At 39.6% G+C, this 12,715-nt stretch overlaps 1 protein-coding gene across 1 annotated transcript in view; it reads left to right on the forward strand.

Annotated features, from left to right (window-relative positions):
• ATP8B1 (ATPase phospholipid transporting 8B1) overlaps positions 1-12,210 on the forward strand; it is a 99,576-nt gene extending 87,366 nt beyond the window's left edge. The window contains exons 20-28 of the mRNA XM_059725265.1: positions 618-693; positions 1,256-1,388; positions 3,389-3,674; positions 4,512-4,735; positions 6,947-7,030; positions 7,861-8,106; positions 8,580-8,718; positions 9,899-10,029; positions 10,486-12,210. Of these exons, the coding sequence (XP_059581248.1) occupies positions 618-693; positions 1,256-1,388; positions 3,389-3,674; positions 4,512-4,735; positions 6,947-7,030; positions 7,861-8,106; positions 8,580-8,718; positions 9,899-10,029; positions 10,486-10,716 (1,550 nt within the window). The 3' untranslated portion in view covers positions 10,717-12,210. The remainder of the gene's footprint in view (positions 1-617; positions 694-1,255; positions 1,389-3,388; positions 3,675-4,511; positions 4,736-6,946; positions 7,031-7,860; positions 8,107-8,579; positions 8,719-9,898; positions 10,030-10,485) is intronic.
• Positions 12,211-12,715: the final 505 nt, after the last annotated feature.

The raw sequence follows: 12,715 nt of genomic DNA on the forward strand, positions 1-12,715 counted from the left end.
TCTTGCCTCTGACATCCCAGCCAGAGCCTCCTGCAAGTTGTACTGTCAGCTTCTTTACTCAGCCCTCCAGGGTGCAGGACTACAGCCTCCCCTGTGCCCCAGGAAGACTAAAGTCAAAGTCATGCTCCCAAGGCTTATGTAGCTGGCTTATCTAGCTGGTCACACATATCACCTCTTGCACTATTGGGAGGCTTCCACTATAACTTTATGCTGTGGCAGAAATCATTCCTGATCTAGTCAGAAATCTGAAAAGACCTTCCTTCCCCAAAAGCTGTTTTTCACTTGCCACAGTTGCATTGGCTACATATGTTCGTGTAATTTAAACCAGTATTTATTTTGTGCCAACTTCTTTGTTTAATGAGAACTGTGTAAGTTATTCTTCCACTTTTCAACCCCTACTTTTCCTAGAGCAGATGAGATAAGTATTGCTACAGAAATGATGTAGTGACTTGCTTTTCTCCTTTGTACTTAATTGTCCGCTGTCCTACATATCCCTGTGCATGCCAGTTCTAAGGGAGAATTTTGTTAGTTAAAATAAAAAGTTTTCTATTTTTAAGCTTAGTCGCTTACAAAGTCCTCATTACAAAATTTAACTAGTTCTGCATTTTTAATAACAGAAACAGCTGAAAATATTGGATTTTCCTGTGAGCTTCTAACAGAGGAAACTACTATCTGCTACGGAGAAGATGTCAGGTCAGTCTAAAGTGTGCACGTCTTCTTTTGGATAGACATTTTTTTTTTTTTTGGTAACAATATCATTCCTGAGAGTTGTTTTTAGGGCAGATATTGAAATGTTCTTTCCTTAAAACTAACTAGAGTTAACAGGATTTTGAGGTTCCAACATAATATTATTTGGGTGGAATTTATCTAGAACACCAGAAATAAGAATGCTGGAGGTTTAAGACTGCATAGCATTTTTAGACAGAGCGGTCAGAACTTTACCTTTCTTATTTGGAAAAGAGCGTCAGTATTTAAGCCATGTGATGCACCATCTCTGAGCCAGTGCTGTCCCTGTGTGTCCTAGCATGTAAAAGAGCTGCCTACTATATTGTTAAAAATATCTCACAGCATATGCTGTGTGCCTTTCCCAGATCACTTTCTAGGTCTGTGTCTGCGTAGTTCAAGGTTTATCTTTAGATTTGCCATAGATGCTGTGATGAACACTAACTACGCACGTCACTGTGAACATTAGTATTTACCTTAAGATGTTTGTTTTAGGTGAATTGTATTGATTTGTATGCATTTATTTTCCCAGTGCACTTCTCCAAACAAGGCTGGAAAACCAGAGGAACAGAGCTGGATCAAACACACAATCCTCACAAAGAACAACTGAACCTTTCTTTCAGTCTGGTAGAAATCGTGCTTTGATAATCACTGGTTCCTGGCTGGTATGTGAAAAATGGGAATTTGGGGAGGTTCATAACAGTCCAGAGTCTACTAGTGGAGTATTTTGGAACCTCGTGCCTTTTCTAATCAAGGGTCCCCTCATTCATTAGACTGCTATGCTAAAGCATTGTATGAAAGCTGTTTAACTTCTTTGCCTTGCTTTCTTCCCTCTATAAAACGTGGTTAATATTGGTCAGACTTTGAAGTATTTTTGAAGACTAGGAATGAAAAGCCCTTGATTTAAAATAATAATATGCTTTGTATTTATGATAATCTTTTATTAATCATAATCAAAGCAAAACGAAACATCACCAATAAATATTTTTTTGACCAATACCAATAGCCGATTTTTAACCAGCCATATTGGTTGATACAGATCTGATTGCCAGTATGCAGCCCAGCAGCTTGGAGGGTAGTGTCCAACTGGTAAGTCTCGGGAGGGAGAGGGGCAGGAGTATGGGGGGTGTAGGTTGAGCCCCACACATTGAGGGAGGGAGTGGGGCTGGGGCCTGTGCTGCCCAGTCAGGGTGGCATGTGGGATGGATCCGTGGGGGGCGCAGGAGGTGGGAAGGGGGTCAGCTCCCTGTCCTGCATGCAGCCCTGGGGCAGGCATGGGGGGCATGTGCCCCCTGGATTTGTGCATGGGGTGAGGGCAGGTTGCCTGCTGTGGCCTTGGGGCCAGGGGCTGTGCCGGCTTTTTCCTGGTGGGGGCTGGGCCATGGCTGTGCTCGTGGTAGGCAGTGGCAGTGATGGGAGGGGGGGCTATGGGGTGGGCTACAGCCACCCAAAAAATCGCCATAGCCCAGCTCTAGCCCAGCCCATGCCAGGAAGAGGTCAGCACAGCGCTGAGCCCACAGTCTGCCCCTCATCCTGTACACAATGCCTTCCCCAGGGGGGTATGTAGGGTGGGGGGCCGCTCCCTCGCTCCCCCATGAGCCGCCCGCAGCTCCATCCCACACCCTGCCCTGCCCCTGCTGGGTAGCGCCTACCCCTGCCCCAGCCCCGCTCCTTCCCTCAATGTGGGGGCCTCAGTCTGCCCTCCTCCAAGCCCCTTCCCTACCCCACTCTTCCCCCACAAACTAACCAGGTGGACACTGCTCTCTAAGCTTCAGGGCTGCATTCCTGGCCATGTGCATGTTGTGTCTGCGCGCGTGCATGCGGCATTTATTGGTGACGTTATTGGCCACATCGGCCAAAAAAAAGCCAGTTGCCGATAGTGTCAATTTTTCTTTCATTGGTGCCGATACGATATGGACTGATTATATCAGTGCACCTCTATTAAATATTCATTCCATTTTTAAAATAAGATTCTTAACCAGGGAACCCTTTAATCCTAAAAAAAAATAAATCTGAAAGATGCAAAATAAGATTTCTTGTTTTCCAAATGAAACTGCCCTGAACAGGTCCTAGTCATAACCTTATAGTAGCAACAGAGTTAGAGGTTCTGAATGAAGTGACAGAAATAAAGACGCAGGTTCATATGATGCTCTTACAAGAGTTCAAAAACCACTGAAGGACTTTCAATCAAAGAGCCACTACTTAACAATCCAAGTTCTGGCAAGTCTCTTATTAGCAGAATTCTGTAAGGATAAGAATTGAAGAGATGGACCAGCAAAAAAATGATGTAAAACTATTCAGATGAGAAGTGCCTGTTTAACCTATGTTACCACCTTGGGCTCAAATCCAGCTCCCCATCAGACTAGTCAAGTGCCCACTAGACTATTTGGATTAAGGGGAAGAGGGTCCTCTTCCTCCTCCTCCAGCATCAAACAGATGCTAGCTCTCATTGTTTTTCACCAAATAATTTTTTAGACTTGCATCACAAGGAGCATTTAACTGCCTACAGTTGTAGTTTGTGTGGGTCTCATTGTCTCAAACAGGTAACAACAAAAATCAAAACCAAAATAATACTTTAAAAATGATGAGCTTCTGCTTAATGTTAGGTTACAGGGGGTGCTCAGAACTTGCATTAACCTCACCACTATGTTTTATGTATATGCAGAATGAAATCCTGTTAGAGAAGAAAAAGAAGAAAAAGAAACTAAAATTGAAATTCCCCAAAACAGCAGAAGAGAAACAGATGCGTATTGAGACCAGGAGGAGAGCTGAAGTTAACAAAGAACAGCAACAAAGGAACTTCGTAGACCTAGCATGCGAATGCAGGGCAGTGATCTGCTGTCGAGTAACTCCTAAACAAAAAGCAATGGTGGTGGAGCTGGTGAAGAAGTACAAGAAAGCTATTACTTTGGCTATTGGGGATGGTGCTAATGACGTAAACATGATTAAAAGTAAGTCACCTATAAAGATTCCCTATGTTTCTTTTTTTTTTCCTGAAGCTCTTGGATTATTTTAATGAAAGTGCTATTTTAACTTGTCTAGGTAGTTTCTAAGAACTGAGAGAGGAATTTTTACATGCAGAAGTTCATTACACATGTTAACATCATCATTGTTCAAGTATTCGTTTATCTTTGTTAGCATGCCTTTTAAAGGAGAGGAAACACTTTTTTTTTTTTGGTGACATGTTCAACAGATTTCACATTTACATCTATATTTTTATCATTACTGACCTTCTTTGAAGACCTAAGATTCATGCAAGCTTCATAGTCAGTAATTCCTCTCCTACCATCTTTATCCCATCATTAGTTCACACCTTAATCTTGACTAGAAGCTCCTTGGCATAGGGGATCTATATTTGGTCTATAAGATATCAAGCATTTATTGTATAAGTAACTTCAGTGTTATTTCCATTTCAAGCAAAATGTACTTGTTTATTTCTAAACATTTATTTTTTTTATATCAAACATTTTTGTTGTCCATTCTGTTCTTTTCTGATTTGCTATATTCAGCATGAACCTTGGTGGTAGTCCAAGTAGATCTGAACTTTTAAACCATAAATAGAACCTTAAGAATAGGTAGCAGAAAAAGATTTCCTCTTGGAAATGTTAGTCCTTAATGGAGGTCTTCCTGTACTTAAAGAATGGTTGGGGCTGGATAAATTGATGGTAGGTAATGGGAATTATTTAATGATTTAGGAAAGTTGGGATCTTAATGTACATCTTGACTTATTCAATAGTGTATCTTGTTTCATTGAGATCTTATTGTCTACATTTTTTGTTAAATTTTAGCTGCCCACATTGGTGTTGGAATTAGTGGCCAAGAAGGCATGCAAGCTGTCATGTCAAGTGACTATTCTTTTGGACAATTCAGATACCTCCAAAGACTGCTGTTAGTCCATGGCCGATGGTCTTATATAAGGATGTGCAAGTTCCTACGATACTTCTTCTATAAAAACTTTGCATTTACACTAGTGCATTTCTGGTATTCATTCTTCAATGGCTATTCTGCCCAGGTAAGAGAAAGCATGTACATGTCTAACAGGAATGAGAAAATACTTCCTTTTGGCCAATACAAAATAGTGAGACTGAATTAGAAATGGCAAGGATGTAATTCAGGTGAACATCCTTAAAGGTTGCTTAGCATTAAAACTTCCACATCGTTGATTCATACTTCTTTTATTGTTCTTGACTTGTAGATCATAATGACTTTTTATAGAGACACAACTTGTCTTAACCTTCACAAATGTGTAACACTTTTTTCGGTATGAATCAATATAGTTTATCATGTGTACACAAAAAAGATATAGTAAAGAATAGTTTTATGGATAGTTGGCCATTACAGCATAAAGCTTAAAATCAATAGTACATCTGTGCTATGAATATTGAGATATTAGATGAGGGAATGGGGAAAAAACAGCTCCCTGGTTTGCTGTTTGTGAAGCAGCCTGTTCCCTTCACCTTCAAAAAGCCTGAAAAAGTCCTTCATATTTTAACTTATCAAACTTTTTTTGTCCCAAATTACTGAAATTTCCATCTAGTGCAAATCTTACGGTTGATAACCTATAGAACCCTACACAAATATTCTTGTATCATTTGTGGATTTCATGTACTACATTAGTTCAGACAAGGTTCCCCAGGACTTTACAATCAAAGACCATAGTCCGGTTGCCTGTTCAATCCATGTGGACCTGCTTGCAGGCTCAGGACCTCCATGATAAAAGTAGCTCTAGTGAGACCTATAGGGTTACTTGAATGATTAAGGGTCTGCAGGATTTTCCTTTAATGGAGACTTTACAAATGCAGGAGGGAGACTGCAGCCATCAGAGTTCAGGAGACTCCTTTTTAATCCTCTCTAACATTTGATTCTGTCTCCAGCATGCCAATCCCAGCAGACACTCAAGACAGAAAATCAAGTGAATGATATCTGTAATATGGGGGAAACACAGAATCACTCTCTCTCGTTCTCACTTCTGTGTTTGCCTGTGTGCATGCATACGTTTTTCTACTATGGGGTCTTTACTTTAGGATTCTTGTGACTGATATTTGTTGCCTGTGAGAAAAAGGTTCTGTTAAATCATAGAAGTTTCCTTAGCAATCAGATAGAGTGCATTGACAACAACTAAAATAAAATGACTTTTATGGGAGAAGTAAAGACTAATTACAGAAAATTGATTTCATGCAGGGTATAAATTGCAGTATGTAAATTCTCCAAACTAAATATCTTATCTATATGATGAAAAGTAAAGAGTGAAAGTAATCGATTAAAGAATATTTTTGTTTTTCTAACTCAGTGCTGGTCAGTTTTGATGTTCTTTCATCGGGAACTGTCCATGAGAACAGAAACAATGCTAACATTTCATTTAAAACCACAACAACAAACCCCCCAAAACACAGCATTTTAAATGGGTCAGCTATTTATTGATGCCTTTTACTTTATATTAAATGTTTTGGGTGTCAACATTTCACTGGAATTGGGCCCCAAGATGCATTTATTTTTGCAAAAAAAAATTTCCACTTTTTGTTCTGATTTTAGTGTGCTAGAATTTTTCTTGAAAGGGGAAGTCCAAGTTTTGACACGCCCTAGTTTTTGTCTGAGGTGTCAGTTCTCTGTTTTTGCAGCATACTTATTATCAACATCTGCCTTTTGATATTGTCAGGCAGCTATAGATTTCATAGACATTAGGGCTGGAAGGGACATAAGAAGATCATTGAGTCCAGCCCCCTGCCCCAGAGGCAGGAAGTCAGCTGGGGTCATAGGATCCCAGCAAGAAAAACATCCAGATTTCTCTTGAAGGTGTTCAAAGTAGGTGTTTGAACCTCCTCTGACGGCAAGCTATTCCAGACCTTGGGGGGCTCAGATGCTGATGAGTCTGTAGCTCCCCAGATCCTTCTTCTTCCCTTTCTTAACAATGGGCACTATCATGTTATGACTGATTTCAGTTGAAGCTTGTGTGTATCCAAGGAAAGAATGTTGTCCTTTGTTTCTCATCTATATCATAGGGTCTTATGATAAAAAAAAAACAAAAAAAATCAAGGGGGAGCATGATTTGACAAATGCATAAGGAAATGTGATGAAGGGAGGGATAGGTTAATGGATCATTTATCGTATCAAATGGGTAATTCAGTCAGCTTTGTTAATAGTCTAGCGTTGATTGTGAATTTCTACTAAGTTTCTACTAAATATAATTGTTTTAACTAATAAATCAACAAACTTTATTTTTCAGACAGCTTATGAAGACTGGTTTATCACACTTTACAATGTACTATATTCGAGTCTTCCAGTTCTTCTAGTTGGCTTGCTTGACCAGGTATGCTGCCAAAATTATTCACATGAATTTTAGAAACAGACATTAAAGCAAAATTATGAGTAAATATGTGTCAAGTGATTTTTTTTTTTCTTTTTCCTTCTAATCTTACTTGTCCTGAATTAGAGAGGATATGATCTAATCTATTTCAGTATTGTATTAATGTACTAATCTGCTGTAAATATTAGAAGGTGGCCTTTTCCCATTTTTGTTAATGAAAATAAAACTATAAATATTCCATTCAATAAAACAAAAATTGAGGAATAACAAGTGCTATAATTTTGTTACTTAAGCACAAGATAAAGAAATAGAGCTATAAGAGAGATACTGGGTCATATAATCTAGTCCAGGGGTTTTCAACCTTTTTTTGAGGAGTGTAGCCCTTCTGGTGAGTACCCCTCCTGGTGGGTACCCATGTCCGGATGTGGAGCAGAGGGGAGGGACCCCTGGCAGCTGAATGTGAAGCGGTGCCTTGGCATGCCATGTACTCCCTGGGGCCTTCCCAAGTACCCCCAGGGGTATGCCTACCCCCAGTTGACAACCTCTGATCTAGTCTGTTGGAGGTAGCCAGCGCTTTTCAGCCTCTTGTGGGCTAAAATCAAGTGTAATCTCAGTCTCAAACTGATCAAGCTCCATATCAAAGCTTTTGCCAGCCCTCTCCTGATTGGAACCTACTTATGTTTTCTAGCCAAAATGTATTCATGGTCAGGCCAGCTGTTGGGGTGACCTTGCTAGCTGCTCTAACAACCCACTCCAAAATGCAAAGTAGAGAGAAAACTTGTACAAAGTATGGCACTGACATTTCTAATTCCAGTAACTTTCCCTCTATTAAGGATGTGAGTGACAAACTGAGTCTTCGGTTCCCTGGCTTGTATATATCTGGACAGAAAGATCTCCTTTTTAACTACAAGAAGTTCTTTGTAAGTTTGATCCATGGAATTATCACATCACTGATTATTTTCTTCATACCATATGGAGCTTACCTTCAAACCATGGGTCAAGATGGAGAGGCACCTTCAGATTACCAGTCTTTTGCAGTTACGACAGCCTCTTCCCTTGTAATTGCAGTGAATTTTCAGGTATGTAGATCTACAGCAGGGGTGGGGCTGGATGCCCGCAGGGCCGGATGTGGCCCGCCAGGCCATTCTATCTGGGCCGTGGGGCCCCTAAAAAATTTAGAAAATGAGTATTTATCTGCCCCTGGCCGCCTATCATGCAGCCCTCAATGCCTTGCCAAAACTCAGTAAGCAGCCCTCTGCCCAAAACAATTGCCCACCCCTGATCTATAGTGATGATCTCACTTATACCTCTTTCTTTCAGAGAAAAAAGCTAATACGTGAAATGTCTTTATATTTTTAACAGTTCATACCATTCCACCTTTGCTTGTTTAATTATTATGTTTCCCTCCAGTACACTTCTTCAAAATATTCCAAAGTATATTATATCTACAAAGTAAAGCGGGTTTTAAATAATAAGTATCAGTTTTCAGCATATTAAACTGCATGCCTCTGGATTTTTTTTTTAATTCATGGTAGATTTGATTTACTTTCAGATCGGTTTGGATACATCTTACTGGACTTTTGTTAACGCATTCTCAATATTTGGGAGTATTGCACTTTATTTTGGTATCATGTTTGACCTTCATAGTGCTGGAATACATGTTCTCTTCCCATCAAGCTTTCAGTTTACAGGTCAGTTTGTTGTTCTGTACAGTGTTGTTACATATAAAGCTAACTTATTTCTAATTCAATAGTAAAATACATCTGCCAGGGCACATCTACATGGGCCACAAGGTTTTTGCTCCACAGCGTATTGCTTCCTGGAAGCTCCCAGGTATGTGGTTTACATGTGCGCCCAGAGCACAGCACATGGAGCCAGGTCATAGTGGCCCTGGCTGGCAGAGGGTCTTGGATGGTCAGCCTGCCAGCCTAGGGCTGCTCCAGTAGGGCTCATTGTGCTGCGGAGGGCTGCCACATTGCAGTTAAATATTTGTTTTACCCTAATTTGTCTCTTTACAAGAACGTTAATAGTTAATTGGCAGAATTGAAAATGAAGCAAGTATTATAAATTTTGTGCCAGGCTTGTTGGTTGGTTAGAAAAAGAAATACATGATACAAAGACTAAAATTTGCTTACAAAGTGGCTTAGTTTTGGACTAGAGGCTTTTAAAAAAAATACTAATCCTTGTGCAAATATTTGTTTCATGTGAAACTGAAAGAAAAATACTTGCATCATATATCTAGTAGTAGCTTTTTTTAAATGAACAATTAATTACGTTTTGATACACAATTGTAACGTAACTCAGGAATCAGGGTTTTCATTTTCTGTGATGGGTTCTACTTAAATTGTGGAGGAACTAAACAATTTTCGTGGGCTGGTCATGGCCTAAATAGTGAATTTTGTGGATATTTCCTGGATGAAAGTTTAGATATATTTATGTATGCTTACCTTAATAAAAACAATCCATTAAAGTAGGCGCCTATGCCCTGGTGGGGGCAGGAGGGATGAGGGGGTGAATACAATCTTGTGTGTAGCTGGAACCAAGCAGAGCAGCCCTTGGCAAGGCGACTGGTGCCCTTCATGCCACCATGTCAGCCAGTGCCTTCCCCACTCTCTCCCCTTCCTGGGTGGGCTGTGAGGCCAGGCCAGAGCGGTAGTGAGAACCACTGGCTCCCACTGGGGAACCAGCATTTTATTTATTTTTTTTTAAGTTGATTATGTGGACAATCCCATATTTTGCATTTTCTGCAAAATCCTGGAACTGTGAATTGAGTAGACCCTTATGTATGAACAACTCGTGAATATAAAATGTATAATGGTGGGTCATAAAAAACAAACAAAAGATGCACTAATTTTCATCTCTTATTACCAGGGACCGCTCCAAATGCTCTTAGGCAGCCCTACCTCTGGCTGACCATAATTTTATCAGTAGCTGTTTGCTTGCTTCCTGTTGTTGCACTACGATTTTTGTCAATGACAATCTGGCCTTCAGAAAGTGATAAAGTAAGTAGAAATGTTCAGAATTTTCTTATAGAGCATTTACCTAAAGTCAATGTTTGAAACGCTCATTACCTTTAAGAAAATAGCTTTTTTTGTTAGGCTTGTGCATTTTGGCTTCTACAGCAGCCTAAGTGCTAGACAGTTCATCAACTTTATCAATAGACACATAGATGTTTTAATGTACAGCATTCCCAGGCTAATTTTGAAGGCATTTAAAGCCAATAAGAATGCAAAATAAAACATTTTTAAAAGACCACCCCCTCCTCAAAACTTTGATGTGCCACATTATATGGTTTTGCTTTTAATACTGCTGGGAAACAAAAATAAAGAAAAACCTTTTCTAATAAGCATGTAGCACTTAGCGGCACATTATTTTCCAAGATACTGTTAGCAGATGAGATCTTTCCCCAAACATCCCCTCCTCTAATTCAACCTATTGTGCCATTTCCTTTTATGAAGATTCAGAAGAACCGTAAGAAGTACAAGATCGAGGCGGAACAGTGGAAGCCGAGGCCGAGTGCTTTTCGTCGAGGGATATCAGGCCGTCGTTCTGCCTATGCCTTCTCCCATCAGCGGGGATATGCTGATCTCATTGCTTCTGGGCGCAGCATACGTAAAAAACGAGCTCCTTTAGACGCTGTGCTAGGCAACAGCATGGCAGAAATTAGACAAGCTGCTGAAATGAGCTGATTTTTCTGGTCCTTGGAGAAAGGCCGTTATCTAAGTGATTGCACAAAGATTGTTGGGGGGTTTGTTTTTTTGGTTTTTATCGAAGACTCAGGATTTTTTTAAATAAAACTAAATCCCACCAGGATATGAAGACTGTACATTTTTCTTACAAAACTACTTCGATTGGGACTATAGAAGAATAGAAAGGCCCAGAAGGCTTTTAAAAATATATATATTCTAATTAGTCCTTGTGCAAATATTTGCTGAAAGTGAAGGATGTTGTAATGTCGGGTTTAAAAAACTCAACATTGTAATTTTTAGTGAAGCATGGAACTGCAAAACTTTTTCACTTTTTATTGGAATACTAGCATAGAATTGCAGCTAACATTTCATATTTTGACTCTAAAGTGGGAACTGAAGCAGTCAAAGTGTGCGCCATTTTGTTAAGCAGCTCAGTTTACGATGGTAACAGTGAACTGGAGAAAACTGGGTTTTGTGGGGCAGGTTAGTGGGGAGAGATCCATTCAGTCTGATTTTCTTGTACAGCTGAAATTAACCCGTGTTGTAGCTTGATTTAGTCCTCCTCAGATACCTGGTGGAGGATTAACACCTCTTATTAAGACATCTGCATTTTATAGATATGGTTTCAATTGATTTCTGTTTACTAAACAGTTAACAACAGCCTATTGCACTAACTCTGTCTTATTCTTTTTTGGCACCTTGTCAATGCTACTGGCTGCTTATTCTTGTGTAAGTAACTGCTTGGTGTACCGTGGGTGCAAAGAAATCTGAAAACCAGGTGAAGACTTACCTGGATTTTTGTAAATTTTTCCCTGGAATATATTTGTGCCTGTCTACTTGTACAGTATTTTTATGAAGAGATATTTGGTCATTGTAGACCTACCTTTTGAATTGACAAATGTGTTTGTTCATTTCAGTTGCGTTTCAAAATGGAAAGGTTTTTTTCCTTTTTTTAGGAATAGGTAAGAGAATAATTCACTTTCAGGCTGAACATACTTCACATGGTAGTTAGTAAATAGTATCTTCTAACTGTAAAAAGTTTTTTGTGTTTTTAAACCTTTTGCACATACATTCACTTAGTGTCTTCAAAATAAGGTGTATAAACAGTTCACTTTTTATCAACCTAGTCTTACATTGACAATTATTCAAATGTTTGTAGAATATAAACACAATGTACAGTTAACATTTTAGATGTGGGCAAAAGTGTACATTTCATAATTTTACTCTAAGTAAAAACAAAAATGTTTACAGCTTTTCTTTTAATAAGTATGTAGATTAGGGGTAGGATAGGTTAGTCTTTTTTAAGAAAAGGCAGTGTGTATAATTTCCACTTCTCACTGAGATGGGAGTAATTGGTAAAATAAGTCTCAGACTTCTAAACAGGGTGCAATAACAGTTTTAATATGCATATGACTGTGGATACACTCCATTTACTTGTAAATGAAACCTAAAATGTAAAATATTTGTTTAAAGATAATAAACACTTTCATAATAGCTTGTCAACTTTTATCTTTTTACCAACATGGAAAACAAACTGGGTTTGATCATTTTAAATGTTTTGTGTGAATATTAAACGGTACTGCCCATGTACTCAACCTATTCTGCACACGTGTGTTTTGATAAAGCTAGTGATGCCACAAAATCGGTCTGAGTTTGTAGGGTGGGGAGTTATTTCTGCAAGCAAGCATTCAGTTGATAGCTTGGAAGAGAACTTCAAAGGTTTGTCAGGGCATATCAAAGTTTGCAAGTCATGCAAATGATCACCTTACAGCGGGGGGTCAGCTCCCTCTGTGCGCAAGTCCTGTATGTCCAGCTGCAGCACAGCATATGGAGAGCTCCCCCTCTGCCAAAGTCCCAGGTGCCTGACTATGGCACAGCATAGGCAGAGCTTCCCCTTTGCCAAAACCCTGAGTGCAGGAAGAGCCCCTTGTCTCCAAATACTGCCAAAGTCCTGGTTCTGTGGGCCACATCTGGCCTGCAGGCTTTAAATTGCCAGCCC

Source organism: Alligator mississippiensis, chromosome 3 (assembly GCF_030867095.1).
Source record: "Alligator mississippiensis isolate rAllMis1 chromosome 3, rAllMis1, whole genome shotgun sequence".
NCBI lineage: Eukaryota > Metazoa > Chordata > Crocodylia > Alligatoridae > Alligator > Alligator mississippiensis.